Source organism: Perissodus microlepis, chromosome 3 (genome assembly GCF_051167445.1).
Source record: "Perissodus microlepis isolate ML-2025 ecotype Zambia chromosome 3, ASM5116744v1, whole genome shotgun sequence".
Classification (NCBI taxonomy): Eukaryota; Metazoa; Chordata; class Actinopteri; order Cichliformes; family Cichlidae; genus Perissodus; species Perissodus microlepis.
Window position 1 is genome coordinate 8,811,904 of NC_140463.1, and position 23,456 is coordinate 8,835,359.

Here is a 23,456-nt window from a genome sequence, read left to right on the forward strand (position 1 = left end):
ATGACTGCACATTTACGCCGACATCATCCTAGTGCAAAGACAAGTGGAAGCAGACAAAAACAACAAGCATGCATGCTACAAAATTTACCCGAGTCATTTAGACAGCCGTTAGCACATGATTCTCCTTATGGGGACCTGATATGTTTAATATGCTGCTGAGAATATAGCCCAGAAGAAGCGTATAGTATAGCTTTTATTTTGGAAAGAGCCATTTCTCTGTAATAAACTCTCTTTTCCAAAGATGAGTGATTCCTCAATCAGATACAGGGCTCGCAATATCGCTAGCCCGACGTCCTGGGGCTAGCGATTTTTCCAGTCGGGCTACCAAAATCTATCTCTGCCCTGCCCGTCGGGCTATTGTAGGAAGGAAAAATATATGTCAATGCTTTTGCATTCTTTCGGAAATGTAGCTGGGTAATTATGTCATTGGCATTGGTGAGCCACTGTCAATATGTGACATATTTAAATCGCGTTTGAATTTGCGCTTGTTTTTTTGCTTTCACTTTGCAATCGCGCAAACTGTGTATAGAGAGCGACAGTACTGATTGGTGAGTGACGATAATTTGTGCACCAATTCCTCTGACATCGTCTTATCAATCGTTAGCTTACTACGCAAACATGACAAGTGAAATCTCCCGCAGCAAGCTTAAACATGTGAGAGGTTGATCGCGCAGAGAATCGCTGAGCGTTATGTGAGTGCGTGTGTAAAAGCAGCAGGATATATATTTTAGTTCTGCTGGGCCAAATAAGACAGGTCAGGGTGAAGAAGTGACAGCCAAAGAAAAGCTTACCACAAAACGGAAAAGTTATGACAAATCAGACTATAAGGCATAAAGAAAGTGCAGCTTTATGGTTTCATGGACAAAAGAATTTCTGTGGCTGCCATATGATGAGCTATATAACCAGGGGTGCACATAAGTGGTCCGCAGGTGCGCATTCGTTGTCAAAATAAAAAACACGCACAAGGGTTAGGGTTAGGGTTAAATTTAAAAACTGTACTTTTGAGTTTAAATATATATTTATAATTTTAATAAATGACAAATTAAAAAGACATGAACATTTTTTTTTGTATCGAAAAAATATCGAACTGTGACACCAAAGTATCGAACCGAACCGTGAATTTTGTGTATCGTTGCACCCCTAATATATATATATATATATATATATATATATATATATATATATATATATATATATATATATATATATATATATATATATTATTTGTTTTCCCTTTTGTTTCGTTTGATCCCTTCTCTGTTTTTGTTTTGTTTGTTTGTCTTTTGCAGGGGGGTTGTTGTTTTTTGGGGGTTATGCTTGTTATGTGTATGGGTCTTGAGATGTTTTTTAGTTTTTTGTTGTTGTTTTTGTTGTTTTTTTGTGGGCAGAGACTGGTTCTCTGTGGTGTCTTGTCTAGTGTGGACCTGGTAGGGGGAGAATTCAGGTTAGGGGGGTTGGAGGGTATAATGGACATACAACTGTTCTGAAATCAAGATTGACTTTGCTGTTGCTAACTTTGTATGTCATTGTTGAAATCAATAAAACAAAGTTGGAAAAGTAAAACTTAATCCTAAGGCCTGCAATACACCAAAGGACATCACTAATAAACACTAACTATACAGAACCTTAAGGTCACTTTGATTAGTCAATATAGATTATAATCTTGAGCTCATATTTTGTTCTCTGTTCTTCTTGCACCAACATTTTTTTCTGCAGGTAAGAATAGTCGTTAAGAACTATCTTCAGTGTAAAGAAGAACAAGAAGTATTGGAAGTGATTGTACAGCCCCCACAGAGCACATCATCAAGTTTGTCTGGGATCACATGAAGAGAGAGAAGGATGTGAGGAAGCCTACATCCACAGAAGATCTGTGCTTAGTTCTCCAAAATGTTTAGAACAATCTACCAGCCGAGTTCCTTCAAAAACTGTGTGCAAGTGCACCTAGAAGACTTGATGCTGTTTTGAAGGCAAAGTGTGTTCACACCAAGTATTGATTTGATTTAGAGTTCTCTTTTGTTCATTCACTGCATTTTGTTGGTTGAGCTAGCAGGGCTCAAACTAGAACACCGATCAGTCATATTTGTAGGTTATTGCCAATAACGTTCAACTATTAAAATACATTTTGCTAAAGTGACTTTAATGTCTCCTGTATTAGATCAAAATAAGAGAAAACAGATAACCACTATTATGATGCCCTTTATCTCTCACCTGGGTTTGTTGCTTTTGTCAAGTCAATTAATACAAAGAAGGACTGGCTTTGTTGAGCTTCCTCAGTTAAAACCCTAACACAGGTACACACTTAGCCTGTATTTTTGTAGGAACATTACATTCTGGCAACTTAAGCTCACCATCTGCAAACTTAAAATGTGAAGTTCAAGATTACAGAAAACAAACTGAAGCAGAATTAAGAGAAACTCTATATTTGTTTCTTTATCAGTACCTGTGAGAAGACTGTTCATACTGTGTTGTTCTCTCTGCAAAGGTTTCTATCAGTAAATCTCAGAGAGACAAAGTAAACATTTACCGTCAGGTCCCGAGCTACTGCTAAAGATACTGTTAGGATACATCACTGAAGATGCGTACCAGTGCATCCAGGAGATGTGTCTTTATAGTTAAACTCTGGCTGAGCCAGTGACGCCTAGGAAGAGACTAGGTGACAACCAAGAAAGTTTGGTGACTACTGGAGAGACAGATGACAGCTCGGTAAGACGGCTCCAGGGGCAGGGTGGGCTAGCATCCCGGTCTGCAGTTTTCGTGAGAAAGCACCCCAAAAAGCTACGGAAAGCCCTAAAGAAAGATACCCCCAGGAGATCCCGAGAGGGGGGGAGGATGAGGTCTCCAATCAGACGGACTCAAGGTTAACGACCAACGCAATGGAAAGGACTACGAGTAAGACATGTATCTGCGGCAAGCTGTGTAAGAACCAGCGTGGCCTAAAGGTCCATCAGGCTAGAATGAAATGTTTGGAGCGGGAGAGTGAGGTGCAACGCACAGGTCCTGAACCTGGTGAGACGCAGGAGGAGCCCGGCCAGGAGGCACCCCACAGAGCCCAGTCCCTCCATGCACTGGACTCTTCCAATCCAAGCAGTGTAGTTCCACAACAGCGGATTAAGTGGCCCCCAGCCAGCAGCCGGAGCGAGTGGCAGAAGTTTGATGAGGATGTCTCCAACATCATACAAGCTGTGGCCAAAAGAGATGCCGACAGCAGGCTTAAAACAATGACCACCATCATAGTCAGCTACGCCTCAGAAAGGTTCGTCTGATCGAGAAGTGTAACAACAAGACCCCTTACACCATGAACCGCAGGGCCATGAAGATTCATCAACTGCGCCAGGAGCTCAGGAGCCTTAAGAAGCAGTTCAAGAATGCTGATGCGGAGGAGAAGCAAGCTTTAGAGGAACTGCATAACATCTTGCGGAAGAAGCTGATTACCCTCCGTAGAGCAGAATGGCACAGGAGGCGAGGAAGAGAGAGAGCCAGGAAACGTGCAGCTTTTATTGCTGATCCCTTTCGCTTTTCCAAACAATTGCTTGGGGTTAAGCGAAGCGGGCAGTTGGAGTGCTCAGCAGAGGAGGTGAATAACTTCCTTCATGAGACCATGAGTGACCCATTGAGGGAACAAGACTTGGGACCAAACAAAGCTCTCATCAACCCTGCCCCACCATCTGTAGAGTTCAAGTTGACGGAGCCAAGTTTGAAGGAGGTGTGTGAGGTCATCAAAGCAGCCCGCTCAGTATCCTCCCCAGGTCCCAGTGGCGTACCCTACCTTGTCTATAAGCGCTGCCCAGAGCTGCTTCGCCACCTGTGGAAGATCTTAAAGGTGATATGGCGGAGAGGGAGAGTTGCTGATCAGTGGAGGTGCGCAGAGGGAGTCTGGATTCCCAAAGAGGAGGATTCGAAAAAGATAAACCAGTTTCGGAGCATTTCGCTGTTGAGCGTGGAGGGGAAGGTGTTTTTTAGCGTTGTCTCCTGGAGATTGACTGAGTTTCTCCTTAGAAACAATTACATTGATCCATCAGTTCAGAAGGGGGGGATCCCAGGAGTTCCTGGTTGCCTAGAGCACACTGGTGTAGTTACACACCTTATAAGAGAAGCCCATGAGAACAGAGGCGACCTAGCTGTATTGTGGCTGGACCTGACTAATGCGTATGGGTCGATCCCACACAAACTGGTTGAGCATGCTTTACACCTCCACCATGTCCCTAGCAAGATCAAGGATCTGATCCTGGACTATTACGCCAATTTCAGGCTTAGGGTCACTTCTAGGGCAGTTACTTCAGACTGGCACCAACTCGGGAAAGGTATAATAACAGGCTGTACCATCTCAGTTACGCTCTTTGCCCTAGCAATGAACATGGTGGTAAAGGCTGCGGAGGTGGAGTGCAGAGGGCCGTTAACAAGGTCAGGTGTTCGTCAGCCCCCTATCAGAGCCTATATGGATGACCTCACCATTACAACATCATCAGTTCCCGGGTGTAGGTGGATCTTGCAAGGTCTTGAGAGACTCATCTCATGGGCAAGGATGAGTTTTAAACCTTCCAAGTCAAGATCGATGGTACTGAAGAAGGGCAAGGTGACGGACAAGTTCCGGTTCTCAATTTCAGGAACCATTATTCCATCCATAACGGAACATCCAGTTAAGAGCTTGGGGAAACTCTTTGACTCCAGCCTGAAAGACTCTACTGCCATTCAGAAGGCAAATGAGGAGCTGGAAGCATGGCTCTTTAAGGTAGATAAGTCCGGCCTGCCTGGAAGATTTAAAGCCTGGATCTACCAGCATTCCATCCTGCCCCGAATCCTGTGGCCCTTGCTTGTCTATACAGTTCCAATAACTACTGTGGAATCCCTTGAAAGGAAGATCAGTGGCTTTCTTCGTAAGTGGCTGGGACTTCCCCGCAGTCTCACCAGCACTGCCTTGTATGGGGCAAGCAACAGCATGCAGTTACCCTTCAGTGGTCTCACAGAAGAGTTCAAGGTGGCTCGCACACGAGAAGCCCTACAGTACAGAGATTCTAAAGACTGCAAGGTGGCATCAGCAGGTATTGAGGTAAGGACAGGAAGAAAGTGGAAGGCTGAGAAGGCAGTTGAGGTGGCGGAGTCACGCCTAAGGCAGAAAACACAAGGTGGGGTTCTTAGCAACAGGGGGAGCAGGCTTGGGGTACTTCCCAAAGGCCCAGGTCAGCAGGGCACAGGGAAAGGAGAAACACCAGCTACTCCAGGAAAAGGTCCGAGAAGGTGTGGAGGAGGAGTGAGTAAGTAGAGCTGTAGGCCTTAAGCGGCAGGGAGCATGGACAAGGTGGGAAAGCACCTTGCAGCGCAAAGTCACCTGGGCAAACATCATGCAGGCAGACTTCCACCGGATCCGATTCCTAGTGCAGGCAGTATGCGACACTCTGCCAAGCCCAGCAAACCTCCATCTGTGGGGAAAGAGTGAGACACCTGCCTGTCCCCTGTGCTCTGGAAGAGGGACCCTAGAACACCTCCTTAGCAGCTGCCCAAGGGCCCTGGCCGATGGTCAGTATCGTTGGCGGCACGACCAGGTGCTCAGAGTAGTTGCTGAAAAGATTGCCTCAGCAATCAGCACCAGCAAGCATCATCATGCTCCGAGGAAGGCAATCTGTTTTATTAAGGCTGGAGAGAAACCCCAGGTGCGCCCACATTTGACAACTGGCCTCCTCAACACAGCCTCTGATTGGCAGCTACAGGCTGACCTGGGTAAACAACTAAAGTTCCCTCAGAACATTGCAAAAACATCACTCCGGCCAGACATGATAATTATTTCTGAGGCCTCAAAACAGCTGATCATGCTGGAACTCACAGTGCCCTGGGAAGAGCGGATTGAGGAGGCCAATGAAAGGAAACGAGGAAAGTACCAGGAACTAGTGCAGGAGTGCAGGGGAAGGGGCTGGAAGACTTTCTATGAGCCCATAGAAGTGGGTTGTAGGGGCTTTGCAGGACGATCACTCTGCAAAGTCCTAGGCCGGCTGGGCGTGGCTGGGGCAGCCAAGAAGAGGGCCATCCAGGCTGTGAGTGAAGCGGCAGAGAAAGCCACAAGGTGGCTGTGGATCAAGAGGGCTGATCCGTGGGTAGCTACTGGTACGCAAGTCGGGGCCTGATCAACCCCGGCTGGGTCGCCTGGGCGAGGGTGTATGATGTTGTGAGACCCGAAACACCTGATGACCCCAGGATACATCACTGAAGATGCATACCAGTGCATCCAGGAGATGTGTCTTTATAGTTTACTGTGCCACATGCATATCTTTGGAAATAATGAATTAGGTGAAAAAATTTGAGAATTAAAATCAGTTAATTAACTAAAAAGATAGAAAACAAGTAGAAAACCAAATTGAAAGGAAATATGTGTCGGTGTGTCTCCTCCTGTGATAAACCTCCACATGTACCACTGAAAACAGTTAAATTAGTTTGAATCTGAAATCAGGGCTCAAACTACTTGTTCTGAGACCATTTCTTCATTTTTCACACCAAACTGTTTAATAAGACAAACGTTACACAGAGTTAATCAAATATAACTAACGCTTTAACATTATCAGGATTTCATAATACAAACTTCAAATCAACATGGAAATAGCTGCAGAACATGTGGATCAAAATGAATTTATTAAAAAACAACATGTGGACTTCAAGGATATAGTAAATACACTAAAGTGAAAGGAGGAGCCAAAAATTTGAAGGAATTTGAATTAAGTAAAAGTAGTCACCTGTGATCTTTAAAATGGTCCTGGTGTGTGCTGCTGTTTTTAACTTTCAACATTTCTTTGCTGCCACTGTGAATACGAATGTGGTCTTTGCCTAATTGAATACAGGTTACACTGACTCACTGCTTCATCTTCTGGTACAAACTGGCATTATATGGAAATACAGCCCAAAACCAGTTTAACTTGAGTTTCTTTTTTCTGGACATAAAGTCACAGCAGGTGTTGTTTCAAAGCTGGTGGACAGATTTAGTTCATTTTGGACATTTTAGAGCAATTGCTGTGAAAACATTTGCCGTTTGGGGAAAAAATGATTTAAGAGAAGATTTTACCACAGCAAAAGATTAAATATGAATGAAGGATTGAAATTTAACTTAGGTAACACATAAAATGAATACAACTACTAAACACTACTGTGTCCTAAGTAAACAAAGAATAAAATGTAACACGGATAACATTTTAGAGAATTAAAATCCCTCAAAGGAAAAAAAATAAACTTGATATGCATATCTATACATGCAGCTTCCTAAATGTAACATTCAGGATTATTCACTGCAGGTCCAGAAATCAGAGCTACCTCATCAGATCCAAGTGTGACATCAGCTGACACTCTTTACAGGAGATTCCATCTGAACTCTGTGGAGCCTGATCTCAAGGTTTTTAAGTCTGACCCTGAAACCAGAAGAGGATCTTTCTCTTCAGATTCATTGTGATCCAGTGATTTCAGTCCTGCATGATCAGGCTGATGTTTGCACAGAGCAGATAATGAAGTGAATGTTTTTGCACATTGGTAACAGTGAAACAGTTTATTTACAGTGTGGGATCGTTTGTGTTCGGAGTATGAACTGAGATTCCTGAAGCTCTTGTCACACTGGTCACAGCTGAAGTTCACTTCCATGTGTGTACGTTCATGTTTGTTACGATGACCTGATTGTGAGAAGCTTTTGTCACAGTGTCTGCACTTGTATGGTGTCTCTTCTGTGTGGATTCGCTAATGCTTTTTCATTAAGATCATGTGCAGTGGTGAAGGATGACCCACACTGGTCACAGATGTGCTTTTTGACCCCACTGTGGAAGAGTTCATGTATTTTTAATGTACTTGGTGTGTGGAAGCCTCTCCCACATTCTTTGCAGTAGTTCATTTTGTCTCCAGTGTGGCTATGTTGATGTGTTTTTTTGGTCCCGTTGATGATTAGAAGTTTTTCTACATAGGTCACGGAGAAACGCTTTCCCACCACCACAGTGACGACAGGGTTGAGAAATGGATCCATGTGCTTTGCTCCGCTTCTAAACAAAGACATTGTAAGTCAGGGAATTCCTTCAACATTTTTATCCTGAACGTTGCCGGAAATAAAAAGCATCTCTGCCAACGTCCAATTACATTTTACTGTTTACATTACAACACTCAGCTTACTGAGAGAAAATGGGTCTTCATTTTTCCAAAGAGTTCATTCAGTATAACTCCATAAGTTTACTGATCAGACTTGTTCCAAACAATCAGGTTACAATTACAAGATAAAACTAAATACATACCTCACAGTAACTGCACGTGTAGAGTTACTTTCTGGTGTGGATCTGTTGGTGTTTATTCAGCTGATGTGGAGATTTAAAAGTCTTCTCACACAGGTCACATTTATAAGGTCTATCCTCAGAGTGGCTAAACATGTGTCGTTGTAACTGTGCATCTGTTGCAAACAGTTTCCCACACTGATTACAGCAGTAAACATCATTTCCAGTGTGAATCCGTAGGTGGCTATTTCGGTACGGTTTGTCGCTGAAACTTTTTCCACAAAAGTCGCAGCTGTACGCCTTAATTCCAGAGTGGGTAACTAGATGCTTCTGTAAGTCGCTATTTTGAGCAAAAGACTTTCCACACAATTTACAGCTGTAAGGTTTAACTCCACTGTGGAGGAGTTGGTGTGTTTTTAAGTGTCCAGCCTGGGTAAAAGACTTTCCACACAAATCACAGCTGTAAGGTTTAACTCCACTGTGGATGACTTGGTGTCTTTTTAAACCTTCAGACAGGGTAAAAGACTTTCCACACAAGTCACAGCTGTAAGGTTTAACTCCACTGTGAATGATTTGGTGTCTTTTTAAACCTTCAGACAGGGTAAAAGACTTTCCACACAAGTCACAGATGTAAGGTTTAACTCCACTGTGAATGATTTGGTGTCTTTTTAAACCTTCAGCCAGGGTAAAAGACTTTCCACACAAGTCACAGCTGTATGATTTAACTCCATTGTGGATGAATCTGTGTGTTTTTAAGTCTCCAGCCTGGGTAAAAGACTTTCCACACAAGTCACAACTGTACGCTTTAACTCCACTGTGGATGAGTTGGTGAGTTTTTAAGTGTCCAGCCTGGGTAAAAGACTTTCCACACAACTCACAGCTGTACGCTTTAACTCCACTGTGGATGAGTTGGTGAGTTTTTAAGTGTACAGCCAGGGTAAAAGACTTTCCACACAAGTCACAGTTGTACGCTTTAAATCCAATGTGGATGAGTTGGTGTGTTTTTAAGTGTCCAGCCAGGGTAAAAGACTTTCCACACAAGTCACAGCTGTAAGGTTTAACTCCACTGTGGATGAGTTGGTGTTTTTTCAAGTCTCCAGCCCGGGTAAAAGACTTTCCACACAAGTCACAGCTGTAAGGTTTAACTCCACTATGGATGAGTTGGTGTTTTTTTAAGCCTTCAGCCAGGGTAAAAGACTTTCTACACAAGTCACAGCTGTAAGGCTTTACTCCACTGTGGATGAGTTGGTGAGTTTTTAGACTTTGAGCCTGGGTAAAAGACTTTCCACACAAGTCACAGTTGTACGCTTTAAATCCAATGTGGATGACTTGGTGTTTTTTTAAGCCTTCAGCCTGGGTAAAAGACTTTCCACACAAGTCACAGTTGTACGCTTTAAATCCAATGTGGATGACTTGGTGTTTTTTTAAGTCTTCAGCCCGGGTAAAAGACTTTCCACACAAGTCACAGCTGTGAGGTTTAACTCCACTGTGGATGAGTTGGTGTCTTTTTAAGTATTGAGCCAACACAAAAGATTTTCCACACAACTCACAGCTGTAAGGTTTAACTCCACTGTGGATGAGTTGGTGTGTTTTTAAGTGTTCCGCCCGGGTAAAAGACTTTCCACACAAGTCACAGCTGTAAGGTTTAACTCCACTGTGGATGAGTTGGTGTTTTTTTAAGTCTCCAGCCCGGGTAGAAGACTTTCCACACAAGTCACAGCTGTAAGGTTTAATTCCACTGTGGATGAGTTGGTGAGTTTTTAGACTTTGAGCCAGGGTAAAAGACTTTCCACACAAGTCACAGCTGAAAGGTTTAACTCCACTGTGGATGAGTTGGTGTGTTTTTAAGTTTCCAGCCTGGGTAAAAGACTTTCCACACAAGTCACAGCTGTAAGGTTTAACTCCACTGTGGATGAGTTGGTGTTTTTTCAAGTCTCCAGCCCGGGTAGAAGACTTTCCACACAAGTCACAGCTGTAAGGTTTAACTCCACTGTGGATGAGTTGGTGTGTTTTCAAGTCTCCAGCCTGGACAAAATACTTCCCACACTCATCACATTGGTAGGTTTTCTCTCCCTTTCTTCTGTGAGGTTTGTCGGCCTCCTGAGAGCGCTGACTTCTTGCTCCATGTTGGTCCTGCAGTGACAGAGATACAAACACAGGCAGTGAGTGAAATGCAATCGTGGAACAAACTGAAACTCCCTCCATTGGTGGAATCAAACATGTCAAAAAACACATTGTAGGTGTTTTACCACCACCTTCTGGTGATAGTATCACATTACAATGATGTGCTACAATGAGAGTTGTAATGAAAATGACATTATTGAAGAAATATTGATCATCAAAGAAACTCTTTTACTTCAGAAAAAAATCAGAGTTCAACTGATGATATTGTTTTTTCAGTGTGTGTAGAGGAAATATGATCTTTGTATTTTCTTGTAACTTCTGTGGTTTTTGGTTGTGAATGCAGATTCTGTATATATGGAGGAACCCAGGATGGAAAAGATAAAGCTGCTGTTAATAGGTTTTTAAAAACCAACCAGTTGTGCACACAGTTTCAATAACAGTGTAACTGTGATGTTTTTCTCACCTTTTGTGTTGAAGTCATTGTTTCCTCTGTAGTGGCTGAGCTGAGTCCAAATGGCTGAAATTTATCCTCTGCTGTACCACCACTCTTCTCCTCCTGTTACTCAGCTGGGACACAAAAAGTATATATATATGTATTTTATCCCTGACAAAAAGAAGCAGAGCAAATAAACATGACTAAACTCCTCAGTGACAACAATACCTATGAAGCTTCAAGGAGAAACCCCAGAAGCAACTACAAAAAGAAAGTCATTAGTTGCCTACAAGAACTTGAAAGGGAAAAACCACTGACCCCCCCTGCATATCACCGCCTTTACCCAGGGGATGCTACACCCTGTATATATGGACTTCCATAGATCCACAAAGACGGAGCCCCGATCAGTCTCAATGGTAGCAGTATAAACTCAGCCACCTACAACATCTCCAAGCACCTCATTACCATCCTAGCTTCCCTAGGATGGTAATGAGGTTTTTAAAAAACATTTCAAAACTCACTTTGTTAATGTGGAATTCTAAAATTATTTTACAAATGGAGAATTTATTCTACAATTCATCATCTAAGCATCTAAGAATTCTGTATTTCGATGTGTGTGTGGCTCTTGTGGTTCTCCATATGGTGGTACAAATAGAGGACATAGAGGAAGTGGCACACATCACGAGGGGGTACATGTTGAAGGCTTTAACAACACACAGTGTGGTTGGCTAGGTCAACTCACAAGCAGAATTTAGCTGTGCCTGACTACAATAGAGACCTTCTTCTTTAGATGTTTCTGAAACAAGAAGGTGTAGTACACAGAGATTTGTTTCAGAAAAAGGGGAAAGTAATTAAAATGACATACATAAGCACAGAATGTTTTAATCCTACTAACACATACACACACGCAATGAAGCTCATGAATACCAGATGGTATTTTAAGCCTGTGTTTCTGATTTCATTATCTTGTTCGGTTCACTTAGTAAGATGAGAAGTGATATATGAACTAGTGGACTAATATTATATTAGGAAAGATGATTGAATGATAGCAGGGTGAACAGAATGCAGCAGAGGGTTTAAATGAGTGAGACTAACAGATTCTTAGTTTCTTGTTCCTGATGATCAGATAAACGATGAGTTTCATATCCAGTTAAGGAACGAAGAAATAAAAGAGGTCAAAGATTTTAAGTTTTTAGGAATCATTTTTGATCTACGTCTTAAATTTGACAAGCATGTAAGGGAGATTGCTAAAACGTTCAAGGCTAATCTGAATTGTTTTAAGTTAATTTAATTTTAAGTTAATTCGGCACTATATACCTACTTCAGCAGCTCAGTTATTTATGCATTTGTCACGTTCCTGGGTCTTTTGAACCAGTGTTTTGAGTTCTAGTTCATCTTTGATGTTTATGGTTTATGTTTAAGTTCTTTAGGTCAGCGAAGTTCATTTGGTTATTAGATTCCTCTTGTATTTTCTTCCCCTGTATTTAAGTTTCCCTCACCCTTTGTGTTTCATGCTGCGTGTCTTATGTTATCAAGTTTGTAATGTCATGTCTGCGTCTCATGTTTCCTGTTTTATTTTGAAGGTCTGTGTCCTATGTCAGTGTAGTCAGCTTTGCTTCCTTTGTCTTGTTATGTCAGACTAGTGTCAGCTGTTTCCCCATGTGTTTCCACTTCCCCCAATCACCCTTGTGTGTATTTAGTCTGTGTTTCTGGTCATTCTTTGTGAGGTAGTCTGTTGTTCTCGCCATGTTTTCCATGCCATCGTTCTAGATTTCATGTCCAAGTTTTTCATGTTGTTTGTTTAGTTCTTTCAGTTTAGTAGTGATGGCCAAATGAAGCTTTCTGAAGCACTGAAGCTTGTATTGAAAAACGGTTCATTACTTGAAGCTTTTCAACGCAGTCCTCTCTGGTGACATCTGGTGGCTAAAAATATGAAGAGCAGCTTGAATCCACAAAATAAAACCGACTGCTTCATAATGATTGCCCACTCTACTGAGTGGAATTCTGTCTGATATTGGGCCACCGTTGTTTTGCTTTAAACGTGTATTTTTTGGGGTGACAAAAATGTGGTTTATTTCTTTAATAAATAATTTTGACCAGTAAACTCTCCTTGTTTAAATATGCACCATTGTGTGATCTTTCTTTGCTTGTGACTTCTTGATGTTGGTAAATACAATAATTGAAAAATACCACGTTACATATAATATACATATAATAATGTACAACACATTATGGAGTATGTCTCTGCTGTGAGGTCCCGCCTCCATGTACTTATGCAGTTAATCGCTAGACGGGTATTTTTATAAATAATATTACATTAGGGAAACTTTCCTATACATATTTTTGACCTGGGGGGTAGAATTGATTGTGAACTGGAAAGGGAAAATGCTTATGAACTTGCAAATCAAAAACATGACGCATTTAAGGTAACCCTTTTTCATTTTTATTTAAGAAGAAAATTTGTTCCACTGTGTGATGGCCGAACCTGTTCCTTTTCGTGGAGATAATTTCTCCTGCCTTAAGGAAAATCCCTTCACATGGCACAGAAGAGGCTGGAGCGCACAGAAACTGGTAGAGATGCAGTTATACATTCTACCTGGGCCCCACAAACTATCAGATAAAGAGAATAAATAAATTAAATTGCTGCACATTTTGCAGACTAGCAGTTTAAGATTATTTAAAACATAAAATATATCTTTTTATAACATTAAATGTAAAGAGTCAAATAGAAGTCTTTCAAAAGTTATTTAATGATATTTATATTATGAAAAGCAGATTTTTGACATTTTAAGTTTGTCCCGTTGTCAGATAAAATAAACACGCACAAAACAAAAGCAAACAACAAGAACACAAAGCTGGAAAAATATGAAAAAAATATGGAAGGAAACCGTGACCTAAGACAAGCTGATGGCATAAGATGTAAGTACAAAATCCTCCGGTTTCATATGCAAAAAAAAACTATTGCGCTAGCTTACGTGGTTGCAGTGCTACCGGGATTTAAAAGTAGTTGCGCAAAACGGAGCGTGCCCGCTCTGACCGGTTTTAAAGGGTTAAGGCTCTGATATCTATTCTGTATGACTTAAAGCAGTTATGACATGGTATAATTTTCTCACCCAATAAGCTAATATTTAATATATCATTCTACTCTTCATTTTATCAGAAACAGATCTGACATTATCTTGTTACACATATATATAAGCATTGAGCCAAATTTAGTAATGCCAACAAAATGAAATAACAATATTTGTATCTTATATATAATACATCTATATATACACTGTCAAAGATACTTGTCTTTGAGTGAAGATTTAAGGTGATAGGAAATATAAATAAATGCAACTTGAATCTTTACTGAAGCTCAGTGTTTGGCACAGAGTTCAAGTTCACTGCTGTAATAACTAATAATGATTAATATAAAAATAACTTTAATATTTCCCATATTATATTTACATTACCAAAGTGAGATGACTTTAGTCTCATGAAAAACATTAGCTAATGGTTATTTACTAGCTAATCTTAAAATGACTGTTCAGTACAGAAATGAAGCCAGACAATCTGTCACAGCGAGTGAAATGCGCCGTGTGGAAGTAATAAAGGAGGATCCAAATGCAGGCATTTGTAAAGGTGAGAAGGTGGTTTATTGAACACAAACCAAAAATGAACAAATGGCAAACGGAGGAAGGACTAAACTATACTGGGAACAAACTAACTACTGGACACGAACCTGAACAAGAATGAAAGCGAGCAGAGGCAGACGACGGTTGACAGCAGGGAGAACACACAGGTGAGACATGGTGGATACACAGACGGACCAGCAACTACAATGACAGAAGACACAAAACACAACACAAGGAGCAAGAGTCCAGTACAGTCATTAAACACAAGAAGAAGAAAAGCAGTTCAAGAATTCAAGAGAACAGATCAAAAACAGAACCAAACTAGAGCTCAATAGGAATCCACAAGTTCAGGGGGTCGACCTGGAGGTCGACAGCACAAGAGCCAAAACAGTTCAGGGGGCTGGCCGTGCGGACAGCAACGGCGGCGACGAGCAAACAGTTCTGGGGGCCGACCGTGCACACGGCAACGGCGGCGACGGGCAAACAGTTCTGGGGGCCGGCCGCGCATACGGCAACTGCGGCGGTGCAGACAAAACAAATCAGGAGGCCGGCCACGTGGAAGGCAGTGGCGGCAACAGAACAGGTCCGGAGGTCGGCCGCGATGCCATGCCAGCGGCGACGAACTCTTTCCGGAGGCCGTCCTCGACGGCAATGATGCCAACTTAGAGGCCAGGAAATCGGCCGACGAAGGCGAGGTGGAACAGGCCGAGCTGGCTCTGACGGCAGTGCTGTAACCGCAGGACCAGACGAGGCAGGACCAGACGAGGCAGGACCAGACGAGGCAGGACCAGACAAAGCTGAAGCGGATGCGGAGACTGGACCAGGCGGTGGCGAAGCTGAAGCTGAAACTGGACCAGGCGACGGAGTGGATGAAGACACAGAGGCTGGACCAGGATTGGAAGAAGACAAAGAGGCGGAACCTGGCGGCAGCGGTACGGCTACAAAACCTGACGGCAGCGAGACAGCTGAGGAACCAGACAGTGGTGATGCTGCAGGCGGTGATGCTGCAGGCAGTGATGCTGCAGGCAGTGATGCTGCAGGCGGTGATGCTGCAGGCGACGATGTGGATGCAGCAGGCGGTGATGCTGCAGGTGGCGGTGTAGAAGTCGCAGGGGATGATTCAGCAGGTGACGGCTGAACAGACTTCCCCGGACCGTCAGCTGACATGAGGATGTGCTGGCTGGGTCCTCCAGGACCCCCAGCAGACGAGGCGTGGTGCGGGGTGGGCTCCTCGGACCCACCAGCTGACTTGGCTTGAGGCTGGACGGGCTCCTCAGACCCACCAGCTGACATGGCTTGAGGCTGGACGGGCTCTTCGGGCCCTCCAGCAGACTTGGCTTGAGGCCGGACGGGCTCCTCGGGCCCTCCAGCTGACAAAACCTGAGGCCAGGCGGGCTCCTCGGGCCCACCAGCTGACGACACTTGAGGCTGGACGGGTGACTCGGGCCCTCCAGCTGACGACACTTGAGGCTGGACGGGCGACTCGGGCCCTCCAGCTGACAACACTTGAGGCTGGACGGGCGACTCGGGCCCTCCAGCTGACGACACTTGAGGCTGGCTAGGTTCTCCCGACCCCCCAGCGGACGAAACTTGAGGCTGGACAGGCTACTCACGCCCTCCAGCCGACGAGGCAGGACGCTGGCTGGGTTCACCTGAACCCCCAGCTAACGTGGCTTGAGACTGGACGGGCTCTTCGGGCCCTCCAGCAGACTTGGCTTGAGGCTGGACGGGCGACTCGGGCCCTCCAGCAGACTTGGCTTGAGGCTGGATGGGCGACTCGGGCCCTCCAGCTGATGACACTTTAGACTGGACGGGCTCCTCGGGCCCTCCAGCAGACTTGGCTTGAGGCTGGACGGGCAACTCGGGCCCTCCAGCTGATGACACTTTAGACTGGACAGGCTCTTCGGGCCCTCCAGCAGACTTGGCTTGAGGCTGGACGGGCGACTCAGGCCCTCCAGCTGATGACACTTTAGACTGGATGGGCTCCTCGGGCCCTCTAGTGGAGACAGACACTAAAGCAGCAGGTACAGAGACCTCTGGCAGTGTGGACACTGGCTGGGGCTGAGCAGCACAGTGGCTTAACTCAGGCAGCAACAGTGGGATGCGGTCCTTGGAGGGACGGAGGCGGACGGGTGAACTCATTGAACTCTCAGGGGGTGCTGAGAGCCGAGACTGTTCTGGTGAGTTCTCCGGGTGAGCTGCTGGCGCTGGCGTCTTGACCTCTAGGGGTCCAGAGTTAGCTGGTGACTGACACCCAACCTCTGGGGAGGCCCTAGAAGGAGCAACTGTCTCTGAGATGGCCAGCTTAAGAGAACCAGCAGATGTTGTGGTGAAGTGTGTTCCCTGCTTAGAATGAGACAGTGAGGATGGTGGCAGAATGGGTGAGTGAGCAGACAGCTGAGCTAGTGGCAGCTGAGCTATAGGTAGCGGAGCGGCTACAGACTGACCTACAGGTAGCGGAGACGACTGTAGTGGAGGTGTAATAGGTGGTGGAGTGGCTGACGGAACTGAGGGCAGCTGGGCTGCTGACTGAACTGCTAACCGTGTTACAGACCCAACGTTAGACTGTGGTGAAAGTGTGGATGGGAGAACATGGTCAGGAAGAACTGTTTCAGTGAGGTTTACAGCTTCCCCTGAATAGACCAGTGTAGATGAAAAAGAGTCCCAAACATTTTCATTCTCTAAATTCATAATGCCAGGCTCAGTAACTCCAGGCTTGGCAGCAACAGAGTGGAAACAGTCATTAACACAGGGTGTGGGCTCAGGAAAGACAGTCTTTGAAGCAATGGCCATAGATGGAACAGAAACCACTAATACCTTCGGTGGAAACGCAAAAAATAGCCCCAGAATAAATAGTCCTTGTATCCGACAAAGCAGAAAAAGTGTCCTTCTCACTCACCACTGCTGTTAGTTTACATGTCCCAACATCCGGCTGTGGGGTGCCACGCCGACGGCACGAACGTCGCTTCTTTCTTGGAGACGGCTCCGACGGGCCGGGTAATTCCTCGTCCGGCGGTTCGGACGGCACGTCCTCCGTTGAAGCAAGCGGGCGAGCGGTAGCGGCGGCGGGGGGGGGGGGGGGGGTGTAGGTGAAGCTCGTGGAGAATGAAATTCTGTACGAGCGGATGCAGAAAGTCCAATAGCCAGGGATAACCGGAAATAAGGTGTTGTAGGTTGGCTTCCACAGTGTAAAGAGACGCTTCTCCCTCATGCTCTAACCACTGGTTGGTTGATTAATTTAGAAGCAGAGTCAATAACGGCCTCCTGAAGCTCCCTGGGTGGGCTGAATGCCGCTGGATCCATATCTGGCTGGTTTTGTCACAGTGCCTAACTTGACACCCCCTCCCCCTTTCCCTTTTTTCCCCCATTTTTTCCTCCCCTCTTTCCTTTAATTCTTGCAGATGGGTGGGTGGGGTTTCAGTTTTTATTTTAGCAGTATGCTGTACTGCTTCCATGTTTAATTTGTTGTTTGTGATTGTACAAAAACCTTTTTCAATAAAAATACTTTGATTTAAAAAAAAAAACTGTGAGAAGACATTAAAAAAATGTATAGCCCAAAAACAAAGATATACATTGCCAATACAGAAAAAATGTCACTTTATTAAGAGTTTTAAATAATGTACAGAAATTGAGAGGAAAGCAGAGAGACTCAAAAAAGGCACCGGTAATGATTAGTGATGTTCAGATCATTGTCAGAGCAGCTGCAATTAGATGTTATTAATTGTAGAGTTCTGTTGTGGTTGTTCTGTGTAATATAAAACTGCTTAATGTTACTCTAATCAGATGTGGTGACGTAATTATATAAATTACACATTTATTATTTTCAGTTGCTTAGTTTTGCATAGAAAGGGTGACACTTGTAGATGCCTATAGCACCTGCTGCTTAATTCATTTGTGTATAATACATAATAAACATTAAGACTACATAGTGTTAAAAAAAGAAGAAGAAGAATTAGAAGAACGCCGCCTTCACGGATTCTTTTTGATGGTAGCGATTTTTACTTCAAAAATCAGTCTTTATTTTCGCTGGAAGAAAATAAACTACAGATGCATCTGGAGATCATCCTATGAAGTCCTATTGTAAAGGCTGATTTCCCTCCCCCAGGCTTGTACCTGTGGCTTCCTGTCCTGGGGTTGGCTGTTCTCCTGCCCTGCACCCCATCCTTTTGTTCATATTCCAAGACTAATTTTCTATATGTATTCTTACCCCCTAGAAACCGCCATTTCATAATGTTGCAAGCAATCACAAACTCTACAGTCTGTCTAACTCCAGTGTATACCAAGCAATCTATTATCCTCAACAGAGCTAAACTCAACATAAACGGAACCCACGTTAAAGTTAGCTCGGTGCTTACCTTTAGATGAGCCCACAAACCGAGAGAAACTCCGTGATGAAGCTGGAAGTCTTAAGAAACACAGAGCAGAGACCCACGTGGTTCACGCTGATCTCAGCTACATTCCAGGAGACAAGGGTGTGCAGATCGATGCAGATATCGATCCAAACGTTGGTAGTGGTATATGTTCCTGTAAGTTGAATACTTTACTCCCGTTTCATGAAAAAGCAGCTCTCTCTGCTCGACTCACCTCTCCTGCACAGACACTTTGCTCCGCCCCCTTTTCCGGCTCTGCTGTGATTTGTTGCTGCGTGGTCACGTGACTCAGCTGTACAACGTAGCCACGTGGGGTGTTATCTCAAAATTAGCGCCTATTCCCTTTCCCTAAACTCTTTCCTTAGCCTCCAGGAAAACGTCATCGTGAGAAGGAGAATTGCTAAGGACTCAGGAAAAGAGAGGAGCGATGCTGAGAATCCAGTGTAACCCTTTTTCTCCTCCCTGTTAAGGATCTCTGTGACTACAATAAAATTCCCTCCATCAATCACTGAACTGCACTGAAGTAAAACTTAATCCTAAGGCCTGCAATACACCAAAGGACATCACTAATAAACACTAATTATACAGAACCTTAAGGTCACTTTGATTAGTCAATATAGATTATAATCTTGAGCTCATATTTTGTTCTCTGTTCTTCTTGCACCAAATCAATTAATACAAAGAAGGACTGGCTTTGTTGAGCTGCCTCAGTTAAAACCCTAACACAGGTACACACTTAGCCTGTGTTTTTGTAGTAACATTACATTCTGGCAACTTAAGCTCACCATCTGTAAACTTAACATGTGAAGTTCAAGATTACAGAAAACAAACTGAAGCAGAATTAAGAGAAACTCTATATTTGTTTCTTTATCAGTACCTGTGAGAAGACTGTTCATACTGTGTTGTTCTCTCTGCAAAGGTTTCTATCAGTAAATCTCAGAGAGACACACATTTACACATTTATCATCAGGTCCCGAGCTACTACAAAAGATACTGTTACTGTGCTACGTGCATATCTTTGGAAATAATTAAATAGGTGGCAAAACTGGAGAATTATAATCAGTTAATTAACTAAAAAGATAGAAAACAAGTAGAAAACCAAATTGAAAGGAAATATGTGTCAGTGTGGCCATATTCATCAGCATGAACTTCAGACAAGTTCAGGTTCTGTCACGACCGGGCAGCCAACACAAGGAAGAGGACTCAGATGCAGACACCACACAGAGGCTTGGAGGAACAGTGTAAAACACGATTTTATTTTGGCAAAATCACTATATGAACTAAAGGTGAGAGGCAAATGAATCTATCCTCTGGAATTGCTCAAACCCATACACTAACACAATGCTACAAACTCAGGGGGACTAAGAAACTGAAAATTAACCCACACTATGGAGAGCAAGAGACTCAGAGTAACAAGATTCAATACTAGAACATTACCGTGGGACACTATGAACAAGAGCTGAACTATGAAGTACTAAGCTATATTAGAGCAATCTCAGTAATTCACTCAATAGTCACAAAACATGAAATCATGAGACGAGTCAGACTACGTGTGTTGTAGCAGAGTAGTTGGGGTCTGGGATGCGGGTCCTCCCTGCTGCTGCACAGCCAGGGGCGGTCTGCTTGTCTCCTCCCCAGGGAAAAGGGTAACATACACACATCACAATAAAATATCATACGATATAATCACACACACGCACACTTTGAACTACACTGAAGTGTTTTAAAAACCTATGTAGTTATAAGATTATATATTGTGAAGATTTAATAATTAGGATTAACCTCCTAGGACCTTCTACCTTCTCCACATATGTGGACATCACATTTTGGGACGTCTAGCCCAAAATACTTAATTTTTCTCTACAAGGGTCTGATATCCACTTACGAGGACATTATATACACTGTTCTATCAAAATTTTAAACATATGTGGATCTCATTTTTCTCAAAAAACAAAAATTAGGTAAAAAAAAAATCTGGTAATTCTTTTTTTTTTGTTTCTTTAGGTCCCAATCAACCCAAATAGCAAAGAAAAATTAAAAATGCATGCCATGAAAGAGTTCGGGTCTTAGGAGGTTAATATGTGACCGGGTGTCCCTTTGGGCAGGACCCTCAGCCAGAGCCCTGCCCGTACCCTGGCCTGTACCTGACCCCTGCAGCCGTGTTTGGGCGCGTGGGAAAGTTACCCAGCAGCAGGGGGCGGGGATACTGGTCCCTGTATATTAGGGGACCAGAGGACACCCCAGCACTTTTTCCCTTCTGCTGTTACTCTCCGTCCGGCTCTGTGTTGCTCTGCTGTCTGTGCTTAAGGCTGTAAACCCCGGGGTTTTACTTTGCTTGCTTTCTGCTATGTAATTCTCTTGCTAAATGTCTGTATGTATTTTTCCTGCTGTTCATATGATTCAGTGTATTAAACTCTGTTCCAAGAATTCTACTCTTTTACAGAGCATCTTTTTGAGTGTCTTGATTTTAATTGGATCTAAAAGGGTTGGATCTCCACATCGTTGGTGGGAGAAGGTTATCAGGATGGCTTCAAAATTTGCGACCACAGGCTCACAAATGACAGCTCTCTTGACCGCGGTGTTCACGTTAGCATGACCTTTGCTACGGTGGACTAATAATCAAAAATAAATCTGATGTAACATGAATGTAAATACAAAGTAGGATTAAATCATTAAATGTCTTCATTCTTCAAAGATCTCCACAGAACAACAAAAATATGCAAACTTAACGATCAGACAAACCACCTCAAAATAAGTATTTTAGTACCGAGGAGGCAGCATTCAACTTTTATGGAAGCAAAGAGTGCAGAAATAGGAACACAGACTGATCCAGTGGTTTTCTGGATTTTTCTGTTTGGACGCTTCATCTCATTATTGTTGTGACTTTTTTCTAAGTGATTCATTTTCCCACGCTGCACCTCTACACTCAGTCTTAGGGTTCCTCCACCTGCCACACCCACTTTAACCTCTGACTACTTTTCAGAGTCCTTTTCTCTTTGACTTCACTTCTGTACTTCTACTTAACTACAGATGAACTACAGAAGTGTCTGATTATCAGTAATAATCTATAATTTACTGAATAATATGGAGAATATAAAGCAGAAGCTGTGGGATGACTTACTGTAGTCAGGAGTTCAGGAGAGCTCAGAGTTTCTGCTCCTCATCATGATGGAAACATGAAAACATGTTGATGCTCTTTGAGCTGGAATCAATCCAAAGCAGCCGTGAGTGTGAACCAAGAGACATCATTATAATAACTCTGACACGAATCCTGATAGAAATCCTGCTCACTGACCTCTCTAACTGTAACTCTGTCACTGACATATCTGCCAACATCTGTTCCTGTAACAGCTCAGAGGACGAGTTCAGCACTTTCTCTCAGATTATTATCAGAAAAGTTAATATGACCCTAAATGTGGCGCAGCAATAAACAGATTCCAAACAACAAACTCACAGACTTTGAGACTTGCTCACAGATGTCTATGAGGTGTGTGTGAAACACATTTTCAGCCTTTTAATATTCTGAATAATTTAGCGCCCAGCTATCTTTCTGAACTACTCCACTCATACAATCCCAACAGAGCACTTAGATCGTCCAATCACAGGCTCCTAGCACAACCTAGGACTCGAATGAATTCGAGAGGTGACCGGGCCTTTGCATCCGTGGCACCCAGACTCTGGAATAACCTCCCTGTTCATATTCGTACTGCTGAGTCTATCCAGTCTTTTAAATGACGTCTTAAAACTTATTTTTTTACTTTGGCTTTTGATTCTGTCTAGTTGGCTGGTCTAGCTTGTTGTGTTGTTACCTATTGTTTGTTGTCCTCTTTTATTGTTTGTTTTAACTGTCTCATGCTTTTACTGACTGTGAAGCACTATGGTCAACACTGTTGTTTTAATATGTGCTCTATAAATAAATTTTGATTTGATTTGATTTGATTTTATGGACACGTTTCATAAATCTGCATATTTTCCCCTGTTCAGCAGTGTAAGAATCTAAATTGTTGTCTGAAGGCCAAAAGATGCCAAACAGATTTAGGTTCCCAAGTCGACCATTACAGTATAACACTTTTTCCGTCAATTGTTCGTCTGTCCTGCTCACATCTCCAATGGTTGTACACGTTGTCATTAACGTGGCTTCACTCCACATCAGTCACGCCGCTTTGCTCGCTAAAACACATAAGGACGCTGTCATAGCCTGTCAACGACGTTGATTGGCTGCGTATATACGAATGTGAATCACATTATTGGCTGGACTATGGGATAAGGTGGCATCGTTCTAATCCCATACAGGAGCAGCCAGTCACTTACTGACTAACACTGCAAAACAGAATTGTTAAAGTATTCATTTTAATTTCAATTCAGGTTAGATTTTTTTTTGTGCGCAACGCAGATTTTCTGTGCGCAGAGACCGTGCCAGCAGTGCGCAATTGCGCACGTGCGCAGCTTAGAGGGAACATTGCTGGGTGATACCAGCTGTTTTAGCCAACTTGCTTTGCATTTTAAGATAAAACCTCTTTTCACTGAAATTCTGGTGTTCGTCTCCTTATTTATGTTGCAGCTTTTGAGCCGGGTGGTAACATAAGGGAGAAAGTTAACAGAAGGAGAAGGCAAGAGAAAAAAATAACACAGTAGGCAAACCACAGCAACTACCAACATATGCATAAATAACAGTAAATAATAAATAATA

The 23,456-nt window shown here is 43.4% G+C and overlaps 2 protein-coding genes across 2 annotated transcripts in view; one reads left to right on the forward strand and one right to left on the reverse strand.

The window, feature by feature from the left end:
* The window catches only part of LOC146389750 (neural cell adhesion molecule 2-like), a 631,716-nt gene that overhangs the window by 412,504 nt on the left and 195,756 nt on the right, over positions 1 to 23,456 (forward strand). The window lies entirely within an intron of this gene.
* Positions 1,242 to 19,130, reverse strand: LOC146389764 (uncharacterized). Its single transcript, XM_084912595.1, has 4 exons — positions 18,752 to 19,130; positions 10,810 to 10,913; positions 8,247 to 10,355; positions 1,242 to 8,000 (listed from the first exon to the last, which is right to left on the reverse strand). The coding sequence occupies exons 2-3, from the start codon at positions 10,825 to 10,827 to the stop codon at positions 8,271 to 8,273; spliced, it is 2,103 nt and encodes a 700-aa protein (XP_084768721.1). The 5' UTR covers positions 10,828 to 10,913; positions 18,752 to 19,130; the 3' UTR covers positions 1,242 to 8,000; positions 8,247 to 8,270.